This window comes from Solea solea, chromosome 4 (genome assembly GCF_958295425.1).
Source record: "Solea solea chromosome 4, fSolSol10.1, whole genome shotgun sequence".
In the NCBI taxonomy this organism is placed as follows: Eukaryota; Metazoa; Chordata; class Actinopteri; order Pleuronectiformes; family Soleidae; genus Solea; species Solea solea.
Genome location: NC_081137.1, coordinates 2,808,990 through 2,836,430, shown reverse-complemented (window position 1 = coordinate 2,836,430; position 27,441 = coordinate 2,808,990). Strand labels below are relative to the sequence as shown.

Sequence of the window (27,441 nt, the reverse complement as noted above, 5' to 3'; positions counted from 1 at the left end):
GCTGCTAGCTTGTTATTCCACTGCCCCGGTGACAGCAGCATCGAGCCCCCCCTCCCTCCCTCAGGAAACCATGGCCGAGCAGGCCTCGGGATCCGCTCTGTCGTCCAAACATGACGGTAATTGTCTCGTCTCTGTGCGGGGTTTGTGCAGGGGCTGCTGGGGGCGGGGGGAGGCTGGCAGCCCTGGAGCCAGCGGCCTCTGCATCCCTGACAACATTAGCCTGTTAGCATCATCATCATCCGGGCGACGTGTCACTGACGCTGGCTGTCACTGGCTCTTACTGGACATTTAACACCGCACTAATTCGCTACTAAGTCGTTGAATTTGAGTTCCCGAATAATTGCGTCAACTAAGTCACGCGGACGTTGGCTGTTTACGAGCAGCGCTATTTAGCAGGTTAGCTCGTAGCTGGAGCTAGTCTTGACTAATGTGATGTTGACTAAGATCGGCTCTGGCCTGGTCGGTCTTTAACACGGGTCATATGGGTCTTATCAGACCGTTACTCTCTCTCTCTCTCTATCTGTGTGTGTGTGTGAGAGAGTGTGTGTGTGAGACCAGCATATACACAAGCATTCACACACTCTCTGGGGCTGGACCACCTCCTTCAGGAGGCTGATCCTGCAGCAGGTCCCCCCCCCCCTTCTGGTTCTCAAACAGGGGATCATCCTGGGTTCTTCCTGGTAGCAGGTGAAGTCCTTAGAGCAAAGGCAAGAACCAATTCAAAAGAAAACATCAATATGGGCAGCCCATGGCCAGGAGGAAAAGATTTGGGCTAGTAACTGGAAGGAGATGGTTCAATTCCCAAGGGCTGGGGTGGCCCTGAGCAAGGCATCCAGTCTGTCATTGCTCCCCAGGCGCAGATAAGTGCTGCCCACTGCTACTGTGCCTGGCTTGTGTGTTAATAAGTAATACGGTGTATGTAACACATGTAATAAGCTTTTCATAAGCTCTTCAGTTTTTTGTTGGGTGTGATAATTCTATTCTAAAAACTATTTAGTGGAAATCTATCTCTGCAGTAAACGCTCTCACTGGCCGATATATAATATCTTGTAAAACACAAACATATCTAATCAGCCAATCACATGGAAGCAACTCAATTCATTTAGTCACGCCGACATAGTAAAGACAACCTATTGAACTTTAAACCGAACATCAGAATGGGGGGGAAAAAATGACGTGATTTAATGACTTTGAATGTAAATATGGTTGTTGGTCTGAATGTTTCAGAAACTACTGGGCTACTGGGATTTTTAGGCACAGTCATCTCTAATTTTTATTGAGAAATGGTCCAAAAAAAGAGATAATGTCCAGTGAGAAGCAGTTCCCTGGGTGAAACAATGACTTGTTGACCCCAGAGGTCAATGGAGAATGACTGGGCTGGTTTGAAATAGGGCTGGAACGATTATTAAATTAATCCTCAACTAGATTGATAATCGATGAACTGGTTTAAGTGTTTTTTCAACACGCTTTCTGATTTTTCTGCTTTATGGGAAACTAATTGACAGATCAGTCGATTTTGAAAGAAGACTTTATAAGGTGTTCTTTGGTCTTTTGGAGAAAATAATCACGGTGACAATGGCACATTGTTGTTGTTTTAGAGCTCTGAATGCCACATGACTGGCTTTGTTTACACCGCCATGTTGGCAGGAAAAGCTTCTGCAAAAAAATTCAACCGCTCCAGTGTGGTTGGTTTTAAGCTTTCAGAGTTCACAGTACACTTTAAAGCGGAACTTTTTCAGTCTGGTCGCTTCTTTCACCTTTTTCACTACAGAGCACCCGCTATTGTACTACTAAAAATTGTCTACCGCTTTATCCTCACAGTTGCCGGTTGGCCTCTGTTTTGCATCTTTCTGTGTTTTTTAATTCTTGCCATTTGGTTTGATGTTTACATATGTGTCAGACGGTCCTCGCTGGGTCAGACAGTCGTTTCCTCTTCCTCTCTTCCGCCGACAGCGGTTTTCCCTGCTTCTTTTTTGCCGGCTTAAATAACAAAATCACTGCCTTGACCTTAAAGCCGGTACCTGGTCAGAGTTGGAGTGTGTCTAGTGCCGTGAATAGTTTGTGTTTCTTGCAAGGCTTCGCGAGACCTCCTGATTCTGAGAACTGTTGTTGATTAATGTAGAAAATAATGTTTATTTTCTGTTAATCTATATTATACAGCAACTTTAATGTTGTATGTACTCAATGAGCTTCATTGACCCTTGACCCATTTTGTAACAGCTAAAAGGAGGCTTGAGATTATGCTCCCAGATGAATTACGAATGGTTAGTGAAGGGTTTTAAGAGAAAATGAAGGTGACTCCTTTTATTCGACATGATTTCAACAACATCCCTGCTGCTTGAATTCTCCCGGGACACATGTGGTGATGTGTTGAGCTCATGTGTTGCTGCAGTTTCTGCTTCAGAGTCTTTTCCTGCCGTCACGTGATCGTCATGGCTGTGTTGTGCTGAGTCGCTCTGTTGCTCGTAAATGTTTCCATGCTTCTGTCTAATGGCGTGAGAGGCGCTTTGTTTTGTCGGCTGCTTTTAAATAAGAAAGGAAAAAAGAAATTAGGAAGTTAGTCATTTAAGAGGATGTCGGAAAAACATGTGACTTAAAGCCAGTTTCTTTAAGACTTTAGGATGTGAGATTCATCAAAATAGAAAATGGTATGTTATATGTTTTTCATCTTTGTTTGGGAATAATCATCACTTGATATGTGTTTTGCTTTTATGAAAATGTCATTGTAACACAGCCTGTTCTGTCATACTTCAAGTTTTTTTCATCAGCCATCATTATAACTTGGCCAAGTTCAAAGTAGTTCTTTCCAACATGGGGATCTGGTTTTTGCATCATGATGCAACTCTGACAGAATGACAAATTTAATTTCATGGGAATAAATATGATAAATAAAATGACTACTATGAGGAAAAAGATTTTTAGACTTGAAATGATTGAATGATGAACTATTTTGATACTCGCTTATAATTTTGTATACGTTTTCAGCTGAAATGTGGATATTTTCTGCATTCATTGCTCTATTTGACAACAAAGTCATAATCAAAACTTGGTCATTTCCAGGTTTGGGATTCTCTATGTTTTTCTTTCATCAAAAACCACATTTATTCAGTTTTAATGATTTCTTTATTAAAGCAACCACAAATATTTACATTTAAGAAGCTGAAAAAGACCTTGTTTTATTCATTTAAAAAATACTGAAACCAATTAAACAAATATCAGAATAGTTGATGCTGGAATCCTTGTAATGGGTAAATGCTGGATGTATTTGTAACTGCAAGAGTTAATAAATGACTGTTTTGTGTTGTTGTTGTTGTCCTTCATGCAGCGCTGCTCCAGCAGAAAGTGGCAGCTCTGGAGCAGGAGCGGGCCGAGTTCATCCGACTCAAGCAACAACTGGAGGCCGAGTTCAACCAGAAACGAGCCAAGTTCAAAGACCTGTACATGTCCAAGGAAGGTATGGATACCTGGAATTGTACCTACTGTCTGTCTGTCAGTCAGTCATGCATGTACGTTGTCTCTGATCCGTCTTGTCGCTCTCTCCAGAGGAGCTGAAGAGGCAGACTGTGGCGCTGGACGGCGCCCAGGCCGAGCTGAGCTCTATCCAGACCCAGCTGACTCTAGCTCACGCCGAGGTCGAGACCATCAAAGAGGTGGCCACCGTGTCGGAAAACACCAAGCAGGAGGCCATCGACCAGGTCCGCAGCCAGTGGCAGGAGGAGGTGGCGTCGCTGCAGGCCATCATGAAAGGTAAATATGCTGTGCCAGCAAGAACTTCTCTTTCACACTGAAATTAGTGAGTGCACCTTGGATTTTTTAAACCCCAGTAAAGTTAATGCCACATTCCGTTCACATTGAGAGTCGGTGGTCAGAAATGGGAGTGACGTCACCTCCGAATTAGCGATTTGTTAGCAATACCTGTCTTTAACAACACGGTACACTGTGTTCTGCACACACAAACAGCATGGCAACATTTTTTTATATCTATGTAAATAGAACATTACTCTCTGTACGACTGACTGTGAAACTAATGTGACAGAAGTGCAATTAACTGTAAAATAAGCAGTGGCAACTGATTTAAGAACCACTACACTAGTGGTTAACATTTAAACGATTGATATTTGCCTTTTTTTAATATACCACCAGAAGAAGCTTGCGTACCACACAATTGAAAATACTGTATATTATTGATATAAAATGTAGATTGGAGAGGGAGAGACCATTTGTGTTGTTTATTTGTTGTCATAGACAGGTTTATTTTATCAGAAGGAGGCAAGTAGGAAATAATGATCAATTATCCGATATTAGCTGTCCTTATTTTCCTCTAATATGGACTGTTTATTGAATGTACATTGTTTTATACGATGCTTCCTCTCTGAAAACCCACAGAAACGGTGTGTGAGTACGAGGTCCAGTTCCACCAGCGCTTGGAGCAGGAGCGAGCCCAGTGGAACCAGTACAGAGAGGCAATGGAGCGGGAAGTGGGCGACCTGCGCCGCCGCCTCACTGAGGGCCAGGAAGAGGAGAACCTGGAGGACGAAATGAAAAAAGTACGCCCTTCGAAAAAATCGAAAATAGCTCCTGCTGCAGGAATTCACTGCTGTGTGTGTGTCTGTGTGTGTGTTTGTTTGTGTTTGAATCCGAACACGATTCTCTACGTCTGAACTCTGGCAAATTCATTTTCCGCAGTTAAACTGAGCTTTTTGTGTTGAAGCTGGAGCTGATATTTCTGTGCTGATATGGAGTCTTAAATTTCTAGTTTTTGAACAACAAATTTCACTTGGAGGAAAAAAAGCCCACGATGAATGCCAGAGAACTACTCGCAGTGTGCCAGACTCATGAGCCAGCTGGACGGCTTAGTAGGTGTTGACCAATATTGAATTTTTGTCGTTCTCTGTTGTAGTTGCTATTCAGATTTAGGCAACTAAACACACTCATGTTAGACTCATCTGGGTTTAACGATGTTTTATAAAGGCCTATAAAATGGATGTAGATTATACATAGACTTTAAAGCAGATGATGTAAAGTCTCCGTTGAGTCCCCAGACTCTTGCATTTGTCTCATAAAAGTCCCACTGCTACAGGAGCAGAGAGCCATTATCCTCTGTAATGAGGGTGTTGTAACGATTACGAAGTTGGCTTGGATTAGCAAATATAAATTTACACAGAGCTTTTTTAAAGGACTGCTGCTCTCTCTCCCTCTCTCCCTCTCTCTCTCTCTCTGTCTCGCTGCACCTCATCCACCAGCACATGAAGGACGATGGAGAAATGATTAAATCTGATTGATTTAATGCTCATTTTTAAAATGTTTTCAGACTTAACAACCAAACAAACGGCTCTATTAGCTCTTTCAACCAACAGACTAATGGTGTAGAATACTTAAAGATGATGGAAGGGCTTGCTGTTTTTCCCAAATTTAAATTTTATGAAATACATTTTATTAATTTTATTAAACAAGGAAAAAGTTGCCTCCTAAATGCTATTTGTTTTTGTCTTATTTGACAGTAAACATAACATTTTTTGAGTTTGATTGAGTAAAATATAACCCCATAACAATATTCCATATTACAAAGAACTTAAATGCAGTGTCATTGTCTGTAAGAGAGTTGTATGGTGTTTTAAAGGCCCAGGAGGATGCAGAGAAGCTGCGTTCAGTGGTGATGCCCATGGAGAAGGAGATCGCAGGCCTGAAAGCCAAACTGACCACAGCCGAGGAGCGTGTGAAAGAACTGGAGGCCTCCAAGGTCAGTCGTCGCTCGATCTCCGCGGTTTCTAGAAATAAAAGGAATGTTAAATCAGATTTACGTGATTCTAATCTTTATGTGTCACAGGTCAAAGAGCTCAATCACGTCCTGGAGGCGGAGAAGTCGTGTCGCACAGATCTGGAGATGTATGTGGCTGTGTTGAATACGCAGAAATCAGTGCTGCAGGAAGACGCTGAGAAACTACGGAAAGAACTCCACGAAGGTATGCAAATCTCTTTTTTGCAAATGGTTTGGTATGTAGTGATTAGTGAACTCTCAGGTTGAGACCTCAGAGTGCAGTAAATGAAGAACTCCTCCTCTCAGCCCTCCTTTTTTCTGAAACTACGTTGGTCTTCACATACCAGAAAGGATCTAAACGCACTTTCACCACTCTTTCATAGGTGGAGCTGCTCTTTTCCATTTCACCTCGTCAGTTCAGGCTGCTGTAGAAACGTAGTACATAAAAACATCATTCTTAGGCTACAAAATCCTAACATTTTTTATTTGAAAGCGATTATACTTTTACACAGACATACCTATGGCTAGTATATGCTTGTATATCTGCTCATAAACACTCCTTAATATTAGGACTGGACCTTTAAACCAACAAATAAAGTGTTTTTTACTTAATAAAATACTCAACTTTATCAGCAAAAATCTCATAATAATAATAATTCACATTTCTGGCTTTTCGATCACTTTTGTTTATATAATTACTATATTAAAATTATTTTGATAATCGATGAGTTGATTTGAGTCTTTTTTTTAAATAATTAAGACACATTCTCTGATTTTTCAGCTTCTTAAATGCAAATATTTTTGGTTTCTTTGCTCCATATAACAAAGAAATCATTGAAACTGAATAATTTTGGTTTGTGGACAAAAACAAGACATTTGACAACATCATTTCCAGGCTTAGGAAACACTGATCGACCTCCTGTAAACACATTTATATGCAGTGTTATGTTGTTGTATCTGGCTCTGAACCTCACTACTGAATACGACAATGTTTGACCTTTTGCCCTCTTTCTCACCTCACGTCTCAGTCTGTCACAAGCTGGAGTTGGAGCGGCAGCAGCACAATCAGCTCAAACACACGTGGCAGAGAGCCAACGACCAGTTCCTGGAGTCCCAGCGCCTCCTCATGAGGGACATGCAGAGGATAGAGAGCGTGCTGTCATCTGAACAGCTCCGCCAGGTGGAGGAGATGAAGAAGAAAGACCAGGTACACACAGCCTCACTGAGGATAATGATCATTTAAGTCCACCTTTTACAAGCGAGAATTGTAATCCTAGTACAGGTGATTCAGTGGCATTTCAGAATGTTATCATAAAACCTTTAAAAACCTGTAAAATGCAACAAAAAGGCCTTCGTACAACACTGTTGAAATTGTATACATTATTGTAGAAAGAGTTTGGGAAATACTCATCTCTTAAATCTCCAAAAAAATTCAAATTTCTAGGTGCTTCTTTTTTGAATTTAACCTTGTTTTTAATATGACGTTGCAGTATATTTTAGTTCATATCTTGGTTGTTGGTTCATAGAATTTACAGCAGGTGTCTCAAAATCAAATGAACATCTAGTCTGGTCAGTGAAAGAAAAATACATTCCAAATTCTCTCCGACCTCTGATTTCCACAGTTGTGTGCACTAGACACTATGTGTAGCATAACACCTCGTATTTTGTGTATCAAAATTTATTTTATTGAATTTATGTTCTATTATTGTACTGAATTATGTTCTGTGCTCAGAAGCAAAACACCAATGCAGATCACAACCACAAAAATAAACATACAGTATAGTCTTAGTAACACCACAATTGTTTGGTTCTTCATTTAAGGAGGAGGATGAAAAAGAGAGACTGAGCCAAGTGAAAGAGCTGCACGAGGAGGATGGGGGAGACAACACCGAGCCGCTGGAGGACTTGTACCTCGGGCTGAGCGTCGACGAGGTATGAGCATCATGTAACCCGATATGTCCCTCAGAGACAACAGAGACGGCCATTATCGTCTCGCCCTCATATAATATTCCCTTTGAGTAAATCGATCCTCAAACAGGCAACATGGCACCTTCACTTTTGTCCTTGTGAAGTGTTTCTGTTTTTCCGCCCCGAAATATACAGAGAAAAATGAACTTTTAAGCCTTTAATTGGGGAAATTTCAAGGTCTTTTCCCATTTCCCTGTATGTCAAAGTAGCTGGGATTTCATACAAATATGCTAATAGTTATTCAAGAGCCAAAGAAAATATTCAATCAGAGCTACAGTTATCTTAAAAATCTGTGTCCACCGAGTAAGGCAAATACTCTGTCTTATCTGCAAATGTTTAGAAGAAGGTTGCTGGTATAATCGTTAAAACTGCTGCGCTTAACTTTTAAACATAAACAAATGTCTGTTGCATTTAAATCATTGTCAAGGTTTGAGTCTGTCAACTCCACACGTTAGGATAGCAGTGTTTAGATCTTGTGTCGCCCACTGACATTCTCTCGCTGCACACAGGAAGTGATTCATTTGATGTCAGAACAGACAGAGGCAACAGCAACTTTGAGGGGTGGGAATCACGATACCACAATACGATAGTATCACAATATTTGATTCACAATATGATATTATCCTCATATTGCGATACATATTAACACATTTTAACCAAATTAATTGAATGTTTATTTGTAACAACAGTTAAAAAATGATATGCAAAAAGAAGAAGAAAGAAAGCCATAAAATACCATGATATTTCATGGTATCTGTATCTTTTAATCGACGGCATTGGCCGATTATTATTTATTGATCAGCCAATTATTATAAATTAGACATTTTTGTTCTCAGAAAACTTGATGTTCTAGTTTTGTTTCATGTATATAATATTTAGTTTATGCATTACTTTACTGATCACTGAAGCATCCTTGACGTTTCTTATGTAGTGTTTGTCATCATTAATCGCTTATATTTTATTAGATAGGATGAATATATGGGCCAAACATAGAATTCCCTAATTTCTATAAATCGGCATCAAACCCATATCAGTTGACCTCTACTTCTTGTAGAGGTACGATCGCTTCCTCAGTCAGGTCTGATATTTTTCCTGTTTACAGAAGACAGACACAACAAACTTAATATTGTTACATTGTTTCTGGTCACAGAGTCCAAACAGAAACATCTCCAATAACAGAAATGACTCCCAGCAGCTTTAAATACATGTTTACCAACACCTTCTTAGTGTGGAACGATGTTATTATTTTATAGTTTTAAGTTAGCGGGTTGATCCTCCAGCTCCAGGGACGTCACGTTGCCTGATGTATTTCCCGGATGACTGACAAACTGGCAGCAGGAAAATGTGAATCGGTTGATTTCTGGCACGTCAGACACTCGGACCAGATGTCTTCAGTTTGAGCTGTTCCACGGTACAACGTCCCACATGACTCTCGTCTGCAGAGCTGTTATAAACTGCAGCAGGCTGGTTTTAATATTAGAAGAGTATTTTCACATTCTGTGTCCTCCTGTTGTTCTTCACTGTGCTGCAGGACACGCAGCCATCTGCGGTTCCATATGTTCTTTGTCATTTTTATTCAATTACACAGGAGAAATGCCGCCTTAAATACTGCCTTTATTTTGACAGCATAGTTGAGGACATGGTTGTGTGCCTTTGAATCAGAATGAATGGGAAACATCAGCGGACAAATCGTGTGAACGTCTGTGACGATTTGATGTACCTGGATTATTTTCACGAAAAAACAAGTAATGGTTTGGTCCATAAAATGTCCAAACGATGTTTTTAAATGTCTTTTGTCCACAAACCAAAATGATTCAGTCTTAATACATTATTTGTGTTATAAGGCAAAAAAAACACATTAGTTGATGATTAAATTGTGTTGACGATTAAATCACATAGTGATTGATTATTATTGGATTCATCAAGATGCAGCCCAACCTTGATCTACATGGTGTCAGAACAGAAGTTGCATCTGGGCTGATTGAAGTTGTTGTCTCTAAAAAATGTCAAGAACAACTAAATTCCTCATGACTTTGTTTTGTCTTTCTTTGTCAGCATCATGCCAACCACAGCTCCCATGGCTCGATGCACTCCTTAGACACTGACACGGTGGCTGGCGGCCTCATGGACCCCTACAAAGAAAACCTGAGGCGGGTTCAGTCCACGGACAGCCTCGGCTCCTCGCTGTCTGCCCAGCAGGGCCTCGGTGGCCAGAACCACAAAGCTAAGTCGGCCAGCCACTTGGACGAGTCGGACTTTGGGCCCTTGGTGGGGGCCGACTGCGGGGTGACGGACAGTAGTTTTGGCGAAACGTCGTCCATCAGCTCAATTAAGCTGACGGGGAGCCACTTCCTGCTCACTAAGGACCAGGAGAAGGCCATCAAAGCCATGACGCCGGAGCAGGAGGAGACGGCGTCGCTGCTGTCCAGCATCTCACACACCACTAACACCGCCTACTTACCGCCTGCTGGCTACCGACTGGTCAGCGACAGCGAGTGGAATCTGCTACAACAGGAGGTGTGTCCTCAAAGCTTTTACACAGATTTATTTGTTAGGCAGGGTTCCTGTACGTAGACTAGGCCGACGCAGAACAAACGTGGAGTCATAATTACTAGCGGTGTTGTGGACACTGTACACTGTCCACTCTTTCTACCTGTTGACGTGAGATTCCGTGCAGAACAATGAGCGAGTAACGTTAAGCAAGAGAGAGCAAATGACGATGTGATGCCTGGGAAACGAAAATTCCCAGATCTCTGCCTCACCAAGGAAAATTACAAAAACTGACTTTTTTTTTTTTTACATATGTTTCTGATTAAATATTGTTTTTTTTCTACTTCCTTGCGTGTCACCAGGTGAAAAACGCTGGCAGGAAGCTCGGCCGACGTTGCGACATGTGCTCTAACTACGAGAAGCAACTACAGGCCATTCAGGGTCAAGAGGCTGAGACACGAGATCAGGTTTGTGTCGTTTTCGCTTCCGCTTTATTTCCTCCTATTCATTATGTAAAACAAAAAAAGAGTATTATTTGGCCAATATGAGGATAAAGGATACAGCAATTCAGTAGAGCCTTTTTTTATTAAACAAAATATCAAACTCCTCGGTCAGTTGCTTTTTTTTTTAGCATGATGGCCTAAATAAAACCTGCATACCACTAATTTAAGTATCAAGGAGAGATATTATATGTTGCTGCTTTCCAGGTGAAGAAACTCCAGGTGATGCTACGTCAAGCTAACGATCAGCTGGAGAGGACGATGACAGAGAAACAGAGTCTGGAAGATTCGGTCAAGTCAGGCAACGAGGAGACGACTGCTAAGGTCTGAACACAATACAGTTATGTTCTATTCAGCTCCATGTTCAGATGAGATTATTTCTTCATTCTCCTTTTCACTAAGATACACTCCCCACAGTACGACTCGAGGCACAAATCCACAGAGATTTTAGGGTCCAGTGTATAAGAATTACTGACATCTAATAATCTTTTTCGCTCATCCATTAATTTCCTGTGTGTGTCTGGAAACTACTGTGGCTTCACATACTGAATAAGAATGTCTTTCTTTTTTGTTTACACAAAGCAGGCCCCTTACCTTAAAGTACTTATAAAGGTTTATGGTGTACTTTTACATCTATTTGGTGACATTGCTCAGATAAATGAGGGAAACTAGGGCAGAAGTTACCTGGCAGAAGAAGAGGGAGTTTACAGCAGGATAATGGTGGATAAAGCTACATTAAGAGATGCTCCATCCACGTTCGGTACATAGACTTTATGCACTTTGTCCTCTATGTTGTGATAAATACAGAAATCCTGCACTTTTAAGACATCACGGATATCGTGATGTATCGCTATATAATTGTCTTGCAGTAGATTTAATTATCACTCGTTGTTTTGTGATATTATTGCTATAACCCTGTGATTCCCACCCTCATACTTTGTGTCCACCTGATGTAATAACAAATGAGACAGAATCGCAGTTAACGGTAAAAGTAGAGGTTTCATTTAAAATGTTTGACTAAGAACTCAGAAATTCTGACTAGAGCTGGAGCACAACATTTTTCTAAGGCTACAAAAACGCAACACTTTTTATTTTAAAACAGTCACACACTTATGGAAACATACTTATGGGTTATATATTTAATTTCCATCAATAAATCCACCCAGATATGATGCACTGGACCTTTAAACCCTCCTTGAACTCAAAAACCATGTCTGACAAAATACAGAAGTTTGCACCCCCCCACTCAACATATTGTGAAACTGCATTAGCTCAGGTTGCAGTGCTTTGGGGGGGGGGGTTGTATACACAGGAAGCCTAGTTTTTGCCAAGGGTTCAGATGTCACAGCCGTGGCACTGGTTCACACCTGCCAGGAAAAACCCATGTTATTGATGCTTCTGGTCCACGGTGCTGAAGCTATTTGAAACCAGAACGATCTCATGTCCCAAATTCTCTTCAGTTTTCTTTGCGAGCATGAGGCCAGGATTTTCTTACACATTGTATTCCAGCATTCAGTCTATGGGGCTGAGATTACCACGGTTTATGCACAAGCATATGTTCACGCCATGTGACTTGCAAACTGTTTGAAAAGCCCTGAAGGCTTTCACTTGTCTCAGTAATGTTTTTTTTGTTTTTTTTCCCCTATACTGGGTTCTAGGTTTCTGCCCTCATTCAGAGAGTCCAGGAGTCTGAAACACTGCTCAGCACACTACAACAAGCCTTTAGTGACGCTAAGAGGAACACACAGGAACAGATGGTGAGCAGCGTCTTCTCCTCGGTTCTGAACAGCTGTGTTTGTATCTCTGGTTCCTTCTGAGGTCACAGAACGTTGCACTGGGAAGGATTTTGGGATCACTGGCAAGAATTAAGTCCCCGAAAATAAGCATGTCAGGTTTTGTTGGTTTGACGACAGGCTTTAGCTCAGTGGTTTTTTTTGATGTGCAGTTAATGTGAATTCAACTCATGGACACAGCCTGTAAGTCTTTTACTTTTCTGGCCACAGGAATCTGTGGATACGATCCAGCTGTTGGCGTCAGGACTTTAAAATTATATTTTATGGTTGCTCTTTTCCCACAACAGATATATAAACATTTGTATGTTGGTATATTTGAAAAAAATGTAAAAGTGTTTCTTGGGTTTTATCCATTTGTAGTCGTCTCCATACTCCAGCATTTCTGCAGGGATGTCACCTCGGCAAGGAGTCATCACTCACTCCCCAAGAGGGAGACAAAACTTTAAGATCACTACAACTGACGTTTGAGCTGTCCGTTATTGATCAAATATTACCCTTTCAAGTTAAACATGTGCTACATAAAACAAATACACAGACTGTTAACCCTCCCTAAATAAATGTTGAAGCTGCCACATGCATCAATAACATAAATAAATCTGCAAACTTATCCCTCACTGATTATTAAAATTGAAGAAAAACAGTGAATTGTAATGTAACTGCAGAGCAAGGACAAAGGGGCTGATGATGATAATAATAATAATAATAATAATAATAATGATAATAATAATGGCATCAGGTCAGAGAGAAGACAAACTACGGGATATAAAAGAACAAAGTCAGTGTCATGTCATCACGTGATGTGCCACATACTTTACAAATTTAAATAAATCTACTCACTTTTCCCTCACAGATTATTAAAATGAAAGAAAAACAGGAAGAAGAGATTTGAGACAGACATTGTCCTATAACATTGTCCTATAACAGCACGAGCACTGATGCGAGTTGAAGGTCTTTGTAGACAAATGTGTCCGCTGGAGCGATGAGACATTCCATTTGCTCGATGGTCTGAGGAAGCATGAGACTCGATGTCTGTCATGAGCTGAGTCATTGTGCTGCACTTGGCTAAATATTAGCTCTGCAGGGAGAACAGGCTGTCGTTGTGTGGCTCCCAACGCAGACGCTGTGGCTGGTGAGTCACTGTGTTTGAAGCGGTGGTGGTTGTGGGGGGGGGGACAGAAACAGGGGAAACAAAGTGACACATGACGAGATTGTAGTGCGTTTTTGTGTGTGTTTCTCTCAGGCGGTGCTGGTGAAGTCGAGGGAGCAGGTGGCAGATGAACTGAGTCGACTACAGAGAGACAACGAGAGCCTGCAGGGAAAACACAGGCTACACGTAGAACTGCAGCAACAAGAGGATTTCCAGATGCCCAACACTGTGCAAGTATGTGAAAACCCTGATCCTGTGTAGCATGTGAAAACCCCGATGTGTCCCTGGGAAAAGACACGTATCCCCAAGTTGCGCCTGACGGCTGTGCTGGGTGATGAAAGACGTGTGTGATATAAAAAGAGTTACCTGGTGCTTTTTTAGATGAGGTTCCAAGTGAGCTGAGCCGAAACTAAAATGTGACGCCAACAGACTGCCGGCCACTGATTGGTCACTGGAAGAGTCATGAGAGTGACGTCTGACACAAGAATCAAACCGAACAATGCCGATCTGTAGATCAGTTACAAAATACTTACACATTCTGAAAGGATGCGTCAGAGCACTCGTCGCAGGAGGAAAAAAACATGCCATACTTCTCGCCGGGGTGTCGCGGAGCGTCCCAGACTCCAAATCTCTCTTCTTTGATTGTCAGAATCCACGTCCGGTCATCGACCCTGTCGTTCATAATCAGTCCCAAATGTTTGGGCGCGGCCAAATCGCTTTAAAATCAGCCTGATTTCATGAAGTCTGATCCTGGCATAAATCGTGTTTTTATTTGGTCCTCTAGACTAAAAAAGCTTGATATAAGTACAGACCATTCACATTAGTGAGAGGGCTGAGACTGTGATGATGATGATAATAATAACACGAAGCACTGGTAATTAAATTTAACAGTCGGTGATTAGATTAGATGTAATTTGGGAGTGAAAGGAAGCAATAATAATATACTTATATCATAAAGTCAAGGTTAAGATAAGTAAGTGTGCAGTTAAAATGTGATAAAGTGATATAAAATCATTATCTGCCAGAGTGAAGTGGATACATTTCCCAAATGTTGATCCGAAGTCAAAATAAAGTAAGAAATATACATATAGATTAAGTTAGAAGTAAAAGTCAATTCATGTACAAACCATGTATGTAATGAGTGTGTATCCATTAATCAAAAAAATGTTAACCAGTGTTTCCCAAACCTTGAATAATGATATTCTCAAATGTCTCATTTTGTCCACAAGCATAGATTATTCAGTTTTAATGATTTGTCTTTGCCATATGGAGCAAATATTCACATTTAAGAAACTGAAAAAAAAGAGAGCTTGTTTTATTTATTTAAACCAATTGATTGATTATCAAAATAGTTGCCAATTAAGTTAGTAATTGATTATTTGATTAGTTGTTGTAGCCTTAGATGACATACAACTGGGATTAAAAGCAAGTTTGAGTAGGTAAGGTAAGACTTGATATTTAACAATTCATACTTTTGATACCTTAACTATTTTGACACATAGATTTTTAATGGGATTATTTATTTACTTGTAATTATTTTAGTCTGAATGCAGCAGCTGCTAAAGAAGTGATTATGGATTAATTATTCATTCGCGCCTTGAAGCGATTCTTTCTCGTCAGGAAATTAACTTTAATGCACTCTTGGAGTCATTTCTCCTCGTAAATATGGAAAAAAATTTTTCATACACGTCAGCATCTGCAAAAAATCCAACAGAAACTCGCGAAATTCACAGGCATCCATTGAATCTGGATTAAAATGTTAACATTGCAGCTCCCTGGAAGAACTGGCCTGAAGTAAATGAAATGTGTGACGCTCTAAAACACTTTAGAAAACACAGCTGATCCATGTTTACGAAGATACAATGACTAAATCATCTTCAAACTGTACTTACTTGTTTCCTTGCATCTCAACACAACATAGCATGTTATAATCTGTAAACTGCTGTTGAAAGGAAAAGATTAATATTATTTTTTTGATGTCAAGCATGCACAGATTGCTTCATATAAAATCAAATGGATTCCCTGGGTTTTGCTCTGATGATAGAAAGTAGAAGAGCAGAGTCTGTTCTCCACTTATAAACGGTCACAGAATAAGCAGCCACGTCCCCGTTCCTGCTTTAATGAAACTGACACTAAATTATAGAGTAAAATTAATCCCTGCAGTGCGTCGCTCAGATGTTAATTAACTGCGTTAATGCCTCTGTGTGCGATTCCGCCGGCTTCTCTTCAGCGATTAACTTCACCGCTGCTCATTTCGGGCTGCGTGATGAGGGGGAAAACACTGTGATTTACACAAATGAATCTCCCTCCTCTCTGTTGAGGAGGTTTCCCTCCAACACACACTCACACGCACACACACACTCTCATCTCGTCCCACACACTGTGACTCACGTTGCAGTGTAACCGTGTAAAAAGGAGAGTGGAGCTGTGCTGTAGTGGAGGTGTAGTACAACGATGACGAGCTGGTGATATTTGGAACGTGTTGGCGGCTCAACGAGCTGCTCACACTTTTAAAAAATGTATGAAGAAAAATAATCAGGACCAGAAATAATTCAAGACAGAATAAAACAGATTATTTTTGACACTGAGAATACACTGATTTATTGGTAAAGTCCGATATTCACCTTTGACATCTAAGGTTCTATAAAAGGTCCTTTCATACATTTGCATTGATGAATTTGCGATTGAAAATAATTTGATAGCCTGAATTGAGCTGTTTTCTGTAATGAATATTTGTTTGCCGTTAATCGAATAATAGTTGTAAATCAGTATCCTTTCGGCCACGCATCTTGCAATTGGTGTATCACTATGAAAGATAGATGTTTTCACTGAATATTTAAGTTAAGTCAGAACATTTTTGCCTTTATTGATCAATAATTCATGTTTAATGGTTCAATTTAATGTAAACATGTGCCAAAAAGAACAAATTTATATAAGCAACTAATTTAAAGCCATATCTGTAAAACCTAATATCATTTTCAACTGGTAAATGAATAATGTCCAAGAGATGTGTTATAAATTCATTAACTTAATTTTAAGAATGTTATTTTAACATATGCACATGAATCTTAACTAAAAGTTTGGGCCATTCTGCAAATTTGTTTGAGGACCCAAAAAAATAAATCTATTGTGACCCATGCGTGGGTCCCACCCAAGTCTTTGAGAATCACTGTTTCTCATGAACTAAGTTCCCTGATGTTATTTGAATAAAAACTAGAATTGTGTGTTTTTTTTTATTGACCTGTAATGCCTTCCAGAGGCCAGCAGGGTGAAAAGCTGATGACTGTGTCTGTAATGTCCCTCTGCAGGAGCTGCACGGGCTGGTGCTGCGGCTGCGTGACGACACGGTGGCGTTACGGACGTCGGCCGATCACATGGAGGAGAAGCTGAAAGCGGAGATTCTGTTTCTGAAGGAGCAGATCCAGGCCGAGCAGTGTCTGAAGGAGAACCTGGAGGACACGCTGCAGCTGGAGATCGAGGGCTGTAAGGAGGAGATAGGTGAGAGCATGGCTGTTTAATGACCACACGGTGAAAATACTGGAATCAGAATTTGAAACGTCCGTGGGGGTTTATCATGTTTTAATTTTTCTGGACATTATTTTACATTCTCCTCTGTTTCTGTTTCTTTTGTTTCCTCTCCACTTATCGCTGTCACTCAGACATCTTGGAAGGTATGATGATTGTTTGAGCTGTAGCTAACTGCTTTCATGTGCATGTGCTAACGATACACAGTAGCTGTTTCGACTAATAACAATAGTGAGCTCAGAGCCTGAACTGTGCACTAATGGATAATTCACCCTTTACTGTATGTTGTCGCACCACACGCGAACCACTTATCGCATGCTTTACTGGAAACTGAGATATTATCTGAATTAATTTATGAAGTCTGACCACACGGTAAACTAGAGGTGGGCGTCATTTGTGTTTTAACGATGTGCAAACTGATATTATCAAGTATGTAAATGACTTTGTAAAAGCCGATGGAACACGCACGTAAAGTTGAAGTCCTCCTTGCCGCAGCAGTGAGCACTGAGCTCAGGGCAGCTGCAGCAAACCCTAGCTGTACCATGCAGTTGAAAATTGCCGTATAATATAAACACTGTGTATAAACACACAGCACTCCATGTAAATGAAAGAGAGCCACACTCGATCCCAATCAATTTAGTCAATACGAGTCATAAATGAGTTCCAACTGAATTTTTGGAAAGACTGACATTCCTAATTGGTTTATACATTATAAAGTAATTCTATTTTCTTTTCTACTTGACTAAAAATTGGGGATTTTGTTTATATTAATGACATTTGTTTAAAATTCTTTTATAGTTTTTCTACAGTTGTAAGTTTAAATACAATAAATGGGAATTGTTTCCTTTAATATGGTGTCCGTTGATATAATCTGTAAGCAACAATCAATGAGTTATAACTCATCACATAAAAAAAAAATATATGGAGATATTATTTTTTTTGCCAATATCGCACACCCCTAATGGAAACGCTCAGAAATGTGTAGAATATTCATGTTCAGGAATATTCACGTTATTCCTGTCTCCTGTGATTAATGTGTGATTCATGGTCCTCATAAATCACACATTAAAATCCTGTCAAGAGGAACTGACATTTTCCACGGTAACAAGACACTAATCTCAGAGAGTGATTGTGTAATTTCACATGTGAGAACATGAACTTGGGAAGAAAGGTCACAGAGTCTAACAGGTCATAGAAAAATGTAAAAACTTGTAGGCTGAGGCCAAACATGTCTTTCTTTTTAAAATATATTAGTGATGTTGCAGCTGAAAATCTCCTCCCTCCTCCCGTCTGAATGTGGTAATGTGGTAAAACTACATCTGCAGCTAACATGATTGAGAGATCTATCAATTATTTTCGAGTAATCAGAACAAAATGACAGAAAATGTTGAAAATGTTCCTAAACGTCTAAATGATGTAAAGTATTGAGTTTAAATGATTTTTTTGGAATATTTACATTAAAAAAGCTAAAATATTGTGTTAGATATTAAAAAAAACCTCAAACTGGTAAATGCACTATAAAGATATGGGAAATTAATCTTAATTTTCTGTTAAATTACTTAAAATGTGATCAAAATTTCAAGTTTCTTCTTTACTGTAATGATCAGTTGTTTCAGTCACTTTTTATTCTATTATATATTACACATTTTTAACATGTTTTATTTAAGATGTAGCGCCATGATTACTGGGTGTTTGTCTGTGACCCTGATGAGAGTCACATTTGTTTAATCACCACCAGTGTGTTTGTTTCCTTTGGCGACGCGTGTAGTGTCAAAGATTAAAGTTGAGTTGAGATCAAAGAGAAAATGAAAAGATTCTAATAAGGGATTTGTTTTGATCGCGACAACAACATTAATTCCTGCCCCGTCGGCAGCTTAGTAAATTATTATGTGTGTGAGTGAACTTGCACGAGACCTTAACACGCGTTAATCTGTACATTCTTGAGTTTGTTTGATACAAACAGCCCCTAAACAAATTCAAATTAAATGAAAAATTCCACAGTTGTAGTTGTAGAAACTAAAACCAAAAAAAAGTATCAAAATTGCCTTTTATACTTCTGAATAATCAATTAAATGATAAGTTTTATCAGTATGCTCTGGATAAAAGTATGGAAAGTCACTTTATGGATGAAAAGGGGCACGTTCTTTTGAAAATGCATCATGTTTTGATAACTCTGTTGGGTTGAATGTTCAAGTTCTCACTGTTTGTTCTTGTTTCAATGCTACGTTCAGGTTTTCTGTCTTTTTCACACTCTCACTCACAAACCGCGTCACTCAGCACAGCAGCTTCACTGAATGTGCAGCGTTGTTCCATTATTCATAGAAGATGATGGTCAAGGTGTTAGGTTACTGTTCCACAGGGAGTTTGTGAGGTTTCTAGAGTCGGCCGGGTGAATGTTGTATCCATGACGCTCTAATAATAATGATGATGATGATGTTTCTTCCTGTTGCAGCTTCTTTCTCCAGTTTGAAGACAGAGCTGGAGAGAATAAAAACTGAGAAGGAACAGGTACACGCCCCTTTCATTTTAACACGATTCAGTCACTGTGGCTTCTTAGATTTTACATATACAGTATATCAGGTTGTAAATCAGCGATTACATATACAATACAAAATTACATGTCCTCGGGCAGCAATATAATATTTGCAGTTTTCAAATTAATTCAGATAAAGCAACTAAAATATGATTAGACCATTTTATTTGAGGTTGGTTTTCAGATATTAAAATTTTTATAGTGTATTTATGTGTTTTAATGTATTTATTGTGTATTTGTTTGTGTAAGTTGTTACACCTAATATGTAATCAATATATGAGGACAACAATATGCCAGTTGCTAATACAACAAAATCTGCCACAATGCTATTTAATTTGGTTTGATTTGAACAATATTATATCTACATTTTACGCATTTAAAAATATGAATTGACAACTTTCATTGACGTCAGTCTTCAAATGTAAATATTCAGTGTTTTTATTGATGTTTTCACTGTTGCACTGAGCCATAACATCTTTGTCTATTTAAAATCACTTCCAGAAATTGTCAAACCTAATACAGACAATGTGAGTAAATCTCATGAAAGATGTTGTCGTGGAAACAGTGTTTTTATTTCTATATTTTATAGATTGATACGTTATAGATCAGATCATTAGTGCTCATAATGATCCACAGAATAGTTTTGGCCAAAATGTCATAAATGTTTTATTTGGTTCGGTTCGCATTGTGATTGAAATAGATTCACAGATTAAAGAAGAGTAGGAGAAATAATCCGTCATGCGTTTTGCCCTTGGTTTAACCCTGTTTGTTTGTTTTGTAGTTGCAGCGCAGTTTAGCGGAGAAGACCGAGACACTGGAGAACATCCAGGGAATGAGGATCCGCCTGGAGCAGCAGCTGAAAGAGCTCAACACTGCAAAGGTCTGTTTGACACACATGTGCACTTACTGTCGCTGTACATCATAGCCAAATGTGGCTCTCTGTAACGCAGCCAGTCGTACATCAACACAACCATGTGTATTATAGAGCTTATATAGCACCATGTGACAGTGTGTGCACAGGGTTTATTGTCGTCGTTTAAATCCAGGAGGTCGAGCAACATTTCGCAGAACTCAGACAGACTGAATATATCTGACACTTACAAAATACCCTCGGGTGATTTTCACAAGTATGGAAACAGCCGGAGCAAATTATTGCGGCATCTTCAACTTTTCTGATGAACTTTTCCCTCATTTAACTCCAGAAAACGTTTACACGCCGCAGTAAAAAACATGTAAAGTAAACAAGATATTTAAGTTCATACACGTTGAAGTTCTGTGACGACAGTTTCCCAGTGGGCAGTTAAGGGGAAACTTAACTTACAATGATCGAGCCCCTAAGATTGTCAAATAAAATACTGTTAAGTCTTTTTGTGTGTCCCAAAGTACTGTAAGACTTTGTTTTAAGTTGTGTTTCCCTTAAGCTTCCCCTTAACTATACTCAGTACACATAAACCCAAGTTGTTCCAGTAATATCTGCTGACTCATTCTGGAAAAACCTGAGGGAATAGAGCTAACCTGATGAATTTTGTTGTATTTAATTAGGTTTTTTTAATATAAAAATGACTCACGTCCCCTCCTTTTATTTGCAAAACCAAGTTGCTTGAGTGCAAGTTTTGTCATAAACAAAGCAAACGGCATTTGAGACGTTTCCCTGAACATTTTAAAGTGGCTTTTGTAGTGGGTATACATTATATACTTTCACAATACATAGATTTTCCACTGGTTACCTCCGTGAAAGAAAGAGCTTCTGTTTGTGTCGTGGAGCACTTTCTAAAATACTTGGGAACCGTTCACACAGTCCAGTCCACATGCTTTTAAATTATTCATCAAACAAGACCCACTTAAATATTTAATTCAGCTTTTCTGAAAGGCCTATTTTTTTAATAACAGTTTATAGGCTCCTTTCTGCCTTTCTAATCAAATTAATGTTTGTTGTTTGTTTGTGTTTATGTGCGGCAGAGTGCACTGGAGAGTCAGGTCCTCGACGAGCGGGACAAGGCTCAGCGGCTGCAGACGGAGCTGGACGTCAGTGAACAGGTCCAGAAGGACTTTGTCAAACTTTCTCAGACTCTTCAGGTAAGAAGAAGTTAGAATACAGCGGCGTAAATAACGTCAGCCACAGACTTTTCACATCATCCTCCTCTTCCTCACACACACTTCTAATTAGATTAACATGGAGCGAGAGATAAAGTGATATTAATTATTATTTTTTTGTGATTGGTTTATGTTTCTACACACACCAACTCAAAATGATTCGATCACATACCCTGATATATGCAGTCGAACAGTATTTCTGATTTTCCTGCAAGGTACATGCACCACAGTTTGAGAACCGTAGCACTAGGGGAATTTTAAACTTATTTTAAGAGCACAAGCTAAACACTTGAGGAAGCCTGTTCCTGTTTATCTGCTTCTTATGTGGCACTTGAGCTTGAGTGCACTGTGTTGTTAAGCCTGTCTGTCAGTCAATGTTGACACATGTCTGTGAAAACAGGTCCCAGTGCGATTACCTGTATAAATAAAGGTGAGATAAAATGTCAAGTGTAACGTGGAAAGATCTTGGGTCTTGGCGTAATATTTTGTCAAGCCACGGGGAAATTGTGTTTCTACCCACGTTACCATATTTGAATGATTAAAGAAGAAGTGATAAAACATTTGGTTTCAAATAGTTCTGCTTTGAGAGGCAGGGGGTGTGTCCACTGAGGAGTAATCGCCCACTCATAATGACCAAAGTCTGTGAATGTTGCAGATTGTACAGAATATTGAAGTGAATAGAATAAGTTTTAGTCGTATTTAATTAAATGTCTTATTGTAATTATTGTTAGCGTTAAATAGCAACAGAACCACCAGCCATTTCTTCCTCCACAAGAAATGATTTGCTCCACATCTGTGTGATTCTTTCATCAAAGCGGACTCAGAGTTTCTTTCACTGACATTTTTCAAAATCCTGATACTAATGATAATGTGGTGCTGATGTGACAAAAAGATGAAGCCCAACCCGAAATGTAACTGCTGTGCGGCACTGAGACTTTGCTTGATTAATAATTATTATGGCTTTATTCTCATAATATGGCGACTTCATTCTCGAAAGAGTTTGGCCCTAATTCTCCGTCGTAATTTCCTTTCCTTCTTTAGTAATTTGTGATAAAGTCGTCTCATAAACAGTCGTGTTGGAGCAGGTGCAGTCACTCACCAGTGAATGGTTGAACTGCTTATACAGTAAAGCTCCCTGAGGGTATTTATGTTGTGTATTTATGTCGTTAGAGCGAGTTATCGAGCCATATTTTAGACACAGCTAAAGAAAATCCTGTATATAATGTGTGAGGTGGAAAATCACTGTATTTGATTTAAGATTTTGAATAAATATCTCATTTATGATTCGCAAATATCAGAAGGAATGGTCATTTTAACATCTTTGTTCTCATTTTCATTCAAAAAAACATTTCTAAAATGATAAAAAGATGTTCTCTTCAGTCTGTAGAACAAGATGTGTGTAGATCAAGAGAATAATCTAAAATGATGTTTTGACACACATTTCGCCCTTGTGTCTGGTGACACACATGTTAATTGACTGCTTATTTGTCCGTGTCCCTTCAGGTACAGTTGGAGCGAATACGACAGGCGGAGTCCTTGGATCGTATCAAAGTAATCCTCAACGACACCAACTTGACTGACATCAACCAGCTTCCAGAGACATGATACCACTGAGTGAAAACTGCCTTCAGTTTCATTCCCCTCTTTTTTCTCAATCACTGGCCCAATAACATTATTGATCCGACCCTTCCTCCTCCTCCTCCTCCTCCTCCCCATAACCGCCGTGGACGAATCCGGAGGAACGAGGACAGACGCGGCACGAGGAGCTCATGACCGTCTGTGTACATTGTAAGTCATGGAACACACCACGGACAGGAAAGATGAAGAAGAACACTACTTAAAAATGAAAAAAAAATGTAAATAACTAAATGTGTGACTGTGGATGGAGAGAGTGGACGTCCGTCTTTGTGTGGGTCTGTCTGTGTCTTATTTCTACTGTAGATACGACTGTCTGTGTTAGGCTCAACCAAAAAAAAAGTTTTGTCGTCTTCTGAAGCACTTTTCATCTGCAACTCTCCAGGTAAATAGAAAACAAACGGACACATGACATTTTCTCCGTCTCTTCTCACGGCGGTCGATAATCTCTGCTTCTCTGTTCCCACTCGGTTTTTCCTCCTTTTTACTGTTGCATTTTACGCCTCTTTCTGGTCATTTCACCCCATAATTACAAAAACACCCATGAAGGATGGAAAATACTTGCAAATAACTTAACTAGGATTAAAAAAACAGAAAGAAAAAGGAACATAACTCAAAATGAGCAATACCCTCAATTTCTCTAACGTCCTCTACTTTATCTTGTTTTGCTCTTCACGTCTGACAGAAGTGTTTTGTTGTTTTTGTTCTGTTTTTTTCTCTTTTTAAAGCTGCAGAAATACAGGGAAGAAACATTAGTTTTGTTCAGAAATGTGGGTTTAAACTGTCAACAAAACACTAGTTACGCCAGTAGATTTAAGGTGAAAGCTGCTGTCAGTGATGTCTTCTTTTTGGCTGACTTCTTACTTGTTCTTCCTGTTACACTAAAGTTCCTGATCAAAGTTTAAACAGAGAGAACAGATTGTGTCGTTAAACTGCGACCAAAATGTTGAAAATATCGCTTCTCTATGTTTGTATTCTGTATAAACACTGAAAAATAGTAACGTTCCTCTGCTTTGGTCCCCACTAAATCGTAGTGGGTCAAAACAAGGCGTCGATTATGATCAATATAATCCCACCTATACTTTAGATAAGGATCCCTGGTGTAAAGGATCGAGGTGAGGTGATAGAGTTTGACTGCTGATATTTGAGATTAGGATTGAGACTTTCTCCTGATTGGATTAAATGTTGCGCGACATGTCCTGAGACTGAAAGACCCACGATGTCACTGAGTTATTAAATACAGATTTTAACTTAAAGCTGTAGCAGTAGCTCCGTATGACTCTCTTTGTTTCTCAGTATAGTTGTATCGACAGTTGGAGTTCTGACATAAACACAGAGAAACATCCAAGGAAAGTTTCTGAAGTAAATTCTACTGCTCAAAACCCAGATTTTACAGTTTAAACTGATAAATGTTTCTTGTCCCCGCCCGCCCCTGCTCCACTGCTGTCTACACGCAGGCTCCCTCGTTCAGGTCTGATGGTATTGCTTGTCGGAGCCTGTTTTCACATGAAGGAAGCGCCATAATGTTACACTGTCTCTGTGTATGAAGACCAAACAACGACAACAACAAAAAAATCACACTGCAGCTTTAAAAGACTTCGCTGACAGCAGCTTTAAAGTGGTGACTTAAAGAAAACAGACCAATCAGCTGTCCACATGAGTCAATAAGTGTACATGGAAAACAAAATCAATTTTAATACACTTTACTCCTTTTTAATGTTTGCCATTTGCATTGACTTTGGATTGAGTTTCCTAATGAAGCTCTGAAATGAAAGCGGGTGGCTTTTAAATCGTAATGGAGACACATTATAGCACAGTGGTGTGATGAGGTCAGGGGTCAAAAGCAAGTCGCTCGTACAGGAAATAGCTTTTTAGGAAAGCTCAGAATGGTGGCGGGAAAAAAAGACAACTAGCCTTTTACAAACAAACAAATTTACTTTAACTGGCGACTGGAAAGTTCTATCAAGTGTCTTTAAAGGTCCAGTTTGTAAGAATGAGTGACATCTAATGGTGACACAGCAGATTGCAATAAAAGGAAGGATTCCTCTGCTCACTCCTTGGGGCTGCGCTCCGTACCAGAAATCTGATTTGTTATATTCATGGAAGAAAGTGTGGCTACTTCCTGTTACGAAGGCTGTTCGCTTTGGGGTATAGTTTTTCAGGAAACTACGGTGGCCTGCACAACCCACTAACCATCTACAATTTTTCTGAAAACGATGTCCACTCTCCCTGCTGTTTCCTCCTTCGTTGGTTTCTGCATCAAATGTATGCGGACAGATGTTCTCCTTCCTTTGCATAGTAATGGTGCGGTGCAGTTGTAGTGAGAATTTGGAATTTCCGAGTTCCTTGTGAGAATTTTCAACTGGAATGCCGCGTCAAGTCGGAGCCACCTCACAAATTCTACTACTTTTACTGTTGATTGAACTTCTGTCTTATTTGTTTCCCATTTAATCAGTCGTACACACAGTACGGTTACATTTTTAATCCGTGGTCCACGTTGCTGCGCTGTTTGTGCGAGTAAAAATCTCGTAGAGCGTTGTTATCAACTAGCGTTGCTAACAAGGGTTTGTCTGAGATAGCTGCGTTTATATTTTTCCCGACTTTTCAACTGGAACACGTTAAACTTGGAGCTAACGTCAGTCCCGTTTTAGGATTTCTGACATAAATGTAAGCTTTCGCCATTTGGGCTGCGTTATAAACCCAGTGGCGCGAGATGGCTGCCTCCATAAAGGCCTGTAACTAAATAAAATGTACAAAAGGTGTATTGTAAGGCTACAACAACCCAACAATTTTTAAGCATTTATGCACTTATACAAACATACTAAATGGGTGGGATTTTAAGTTTCTGCCAATAAATTCTTCCTAAATGTTACCATGGTTCCCAAAGGTCCTTAAATAGATATTGAAAGCACTTGAATTTTGTACAAGAAAGAAGTCTTGCTTGATGTACGTAGACGAGGCCTGCACAGAGCAAATGATGTGGACACTGGCCGTGCAGAACAACGAGCGAGTAACGTTAAGCAAAGAGAGAGCAAATGTCAACGTGACACTTAGGAAATGAAAACTCCAAGATCTCTGTCTCACCAAAGAAAATCAGAGAAGACTGACATTGACCAAGATGCAGAGCGTGCTGCAAATCAATAAAAGTGGACGCCATCATGGGCGAAGACGCTCGTTGCATCTTAAGCTGTGTCAGCACATTCGGTCCTTGAATTTAAGTGAAATTTTCCTTGAGAATTCCTTGAATTTGATTACACACTGGACCTTTAAAAAGATCTTTTTACGACTGAGGGGGGATGGGGCGCAGTGTAAGACGCTGTGGATTGCAGATTGAGAGGAAAAATCTATAACTCTTTAAAAGAAAACCCCGCATTGAATGAATTGTCAATGTTTTCATTAACATGTCGAGTGTGAATCATTTCTGACGAGTGTGCACTCACCCTGTGTGCTTTGAATAAAGTTGGTGACTCATTTGAATCGTGCTGGACTCATCTGGCTGCAAATGTTGGTTTCATGGAGAAAAGAAAAGGAAAGCAAATTAATTTTGTCCTGCGGTAAAATTCTTCCTGAAGTTTGTGAAGGGGATTTTCTCTGAATTCTGAATTAGACATTTAACAGAACAGCAGCATGATCACTGTTTATTTTGTTTTGTTTGTTTACGTGCATGTATTTCATTTCCTTGTGTTGCTTATGTCTGAGCTGTAGAGTTGTTGAGTTGATATTTATGACAGAGTGGGAATGTGTGGGCGAGCGAGCCTGACTTGCACTGAGAGAACACTGTACGTCGTTTTGAGTCGTGCGCCTCACGTCGTGTTGCGTTTGCGTCGAGAGCCGGTGGTGAATTTAGAGTATAAAGTCTTTGACCGTGTGATTCCTGCACATTATTTTCTCCGACAGCGTCATTGCATTGGCTTGGTGTGTTTTCAATTGTCTCTTTAAATTAATTTAACGTTTATGTCCGATGTTAATACTTTACAATAAAGTACAGTAAAGGGGAA

The 27,441-nt window shown here is 39.7% G+C and overlaps 1 protein-coding gene across 2 annotated transcripts; it reads left to right on the top strand.

The window, feature by feature from the left end:
- rabep1 (rabaptin, RAB GTPase binding effector protein 1) lies at nucleotides 1-27,441 on the top strand. Of its 2 annotated transcripts, XM_058627976.1 has the most exons (18): nucleotides 1-116; nucleotides 3,326-3,454; nucleotides 3,544-3,747; nucleotides 4,387-4,547; nucleotides 5,621-5,740; nucleotides 5,828-5,963; nucleotides 6,787-6,965; nucleotides 7,580-7,690; nucleotides 9,782-10,243; nucleotides 10,579-10,683; nucleotides 10,924-11,040; nucleotides 12,375-12,473; nucleotides 13,750-13,890; nucleotides 16,965-17,154; nucleotides 19,634-19,689; nucleotides 20,496-20,594; nucleotides 21,674-21,790; nucleotides 23,312-27,441. In XM_058627976.1, exons 1-18 carry the CDS (start codon nucleotides 71-73, stop codon nucleotides 23,411-23,413), a joined length of 2,574 nt encoding a protein of 857 aa, XP_058483959.1. In that variant the 5' UTR covers nucleotides 1-70; the 3' UTR covers nucleotides 23,414-27,441. The 2 variants fall into 2 exon arrangements, with proteins under 2 accessions (XP_058483959.1, XP_058483960.1); XM_058627977.1 differs by lacking the exons at nucleotides 19,634-19,689; nucleotides 20,496-20,594; nucleotides 21,674-21,790; nucleotides 23,312-27,441 and adding an exon at nucleotides 17,316-17,920.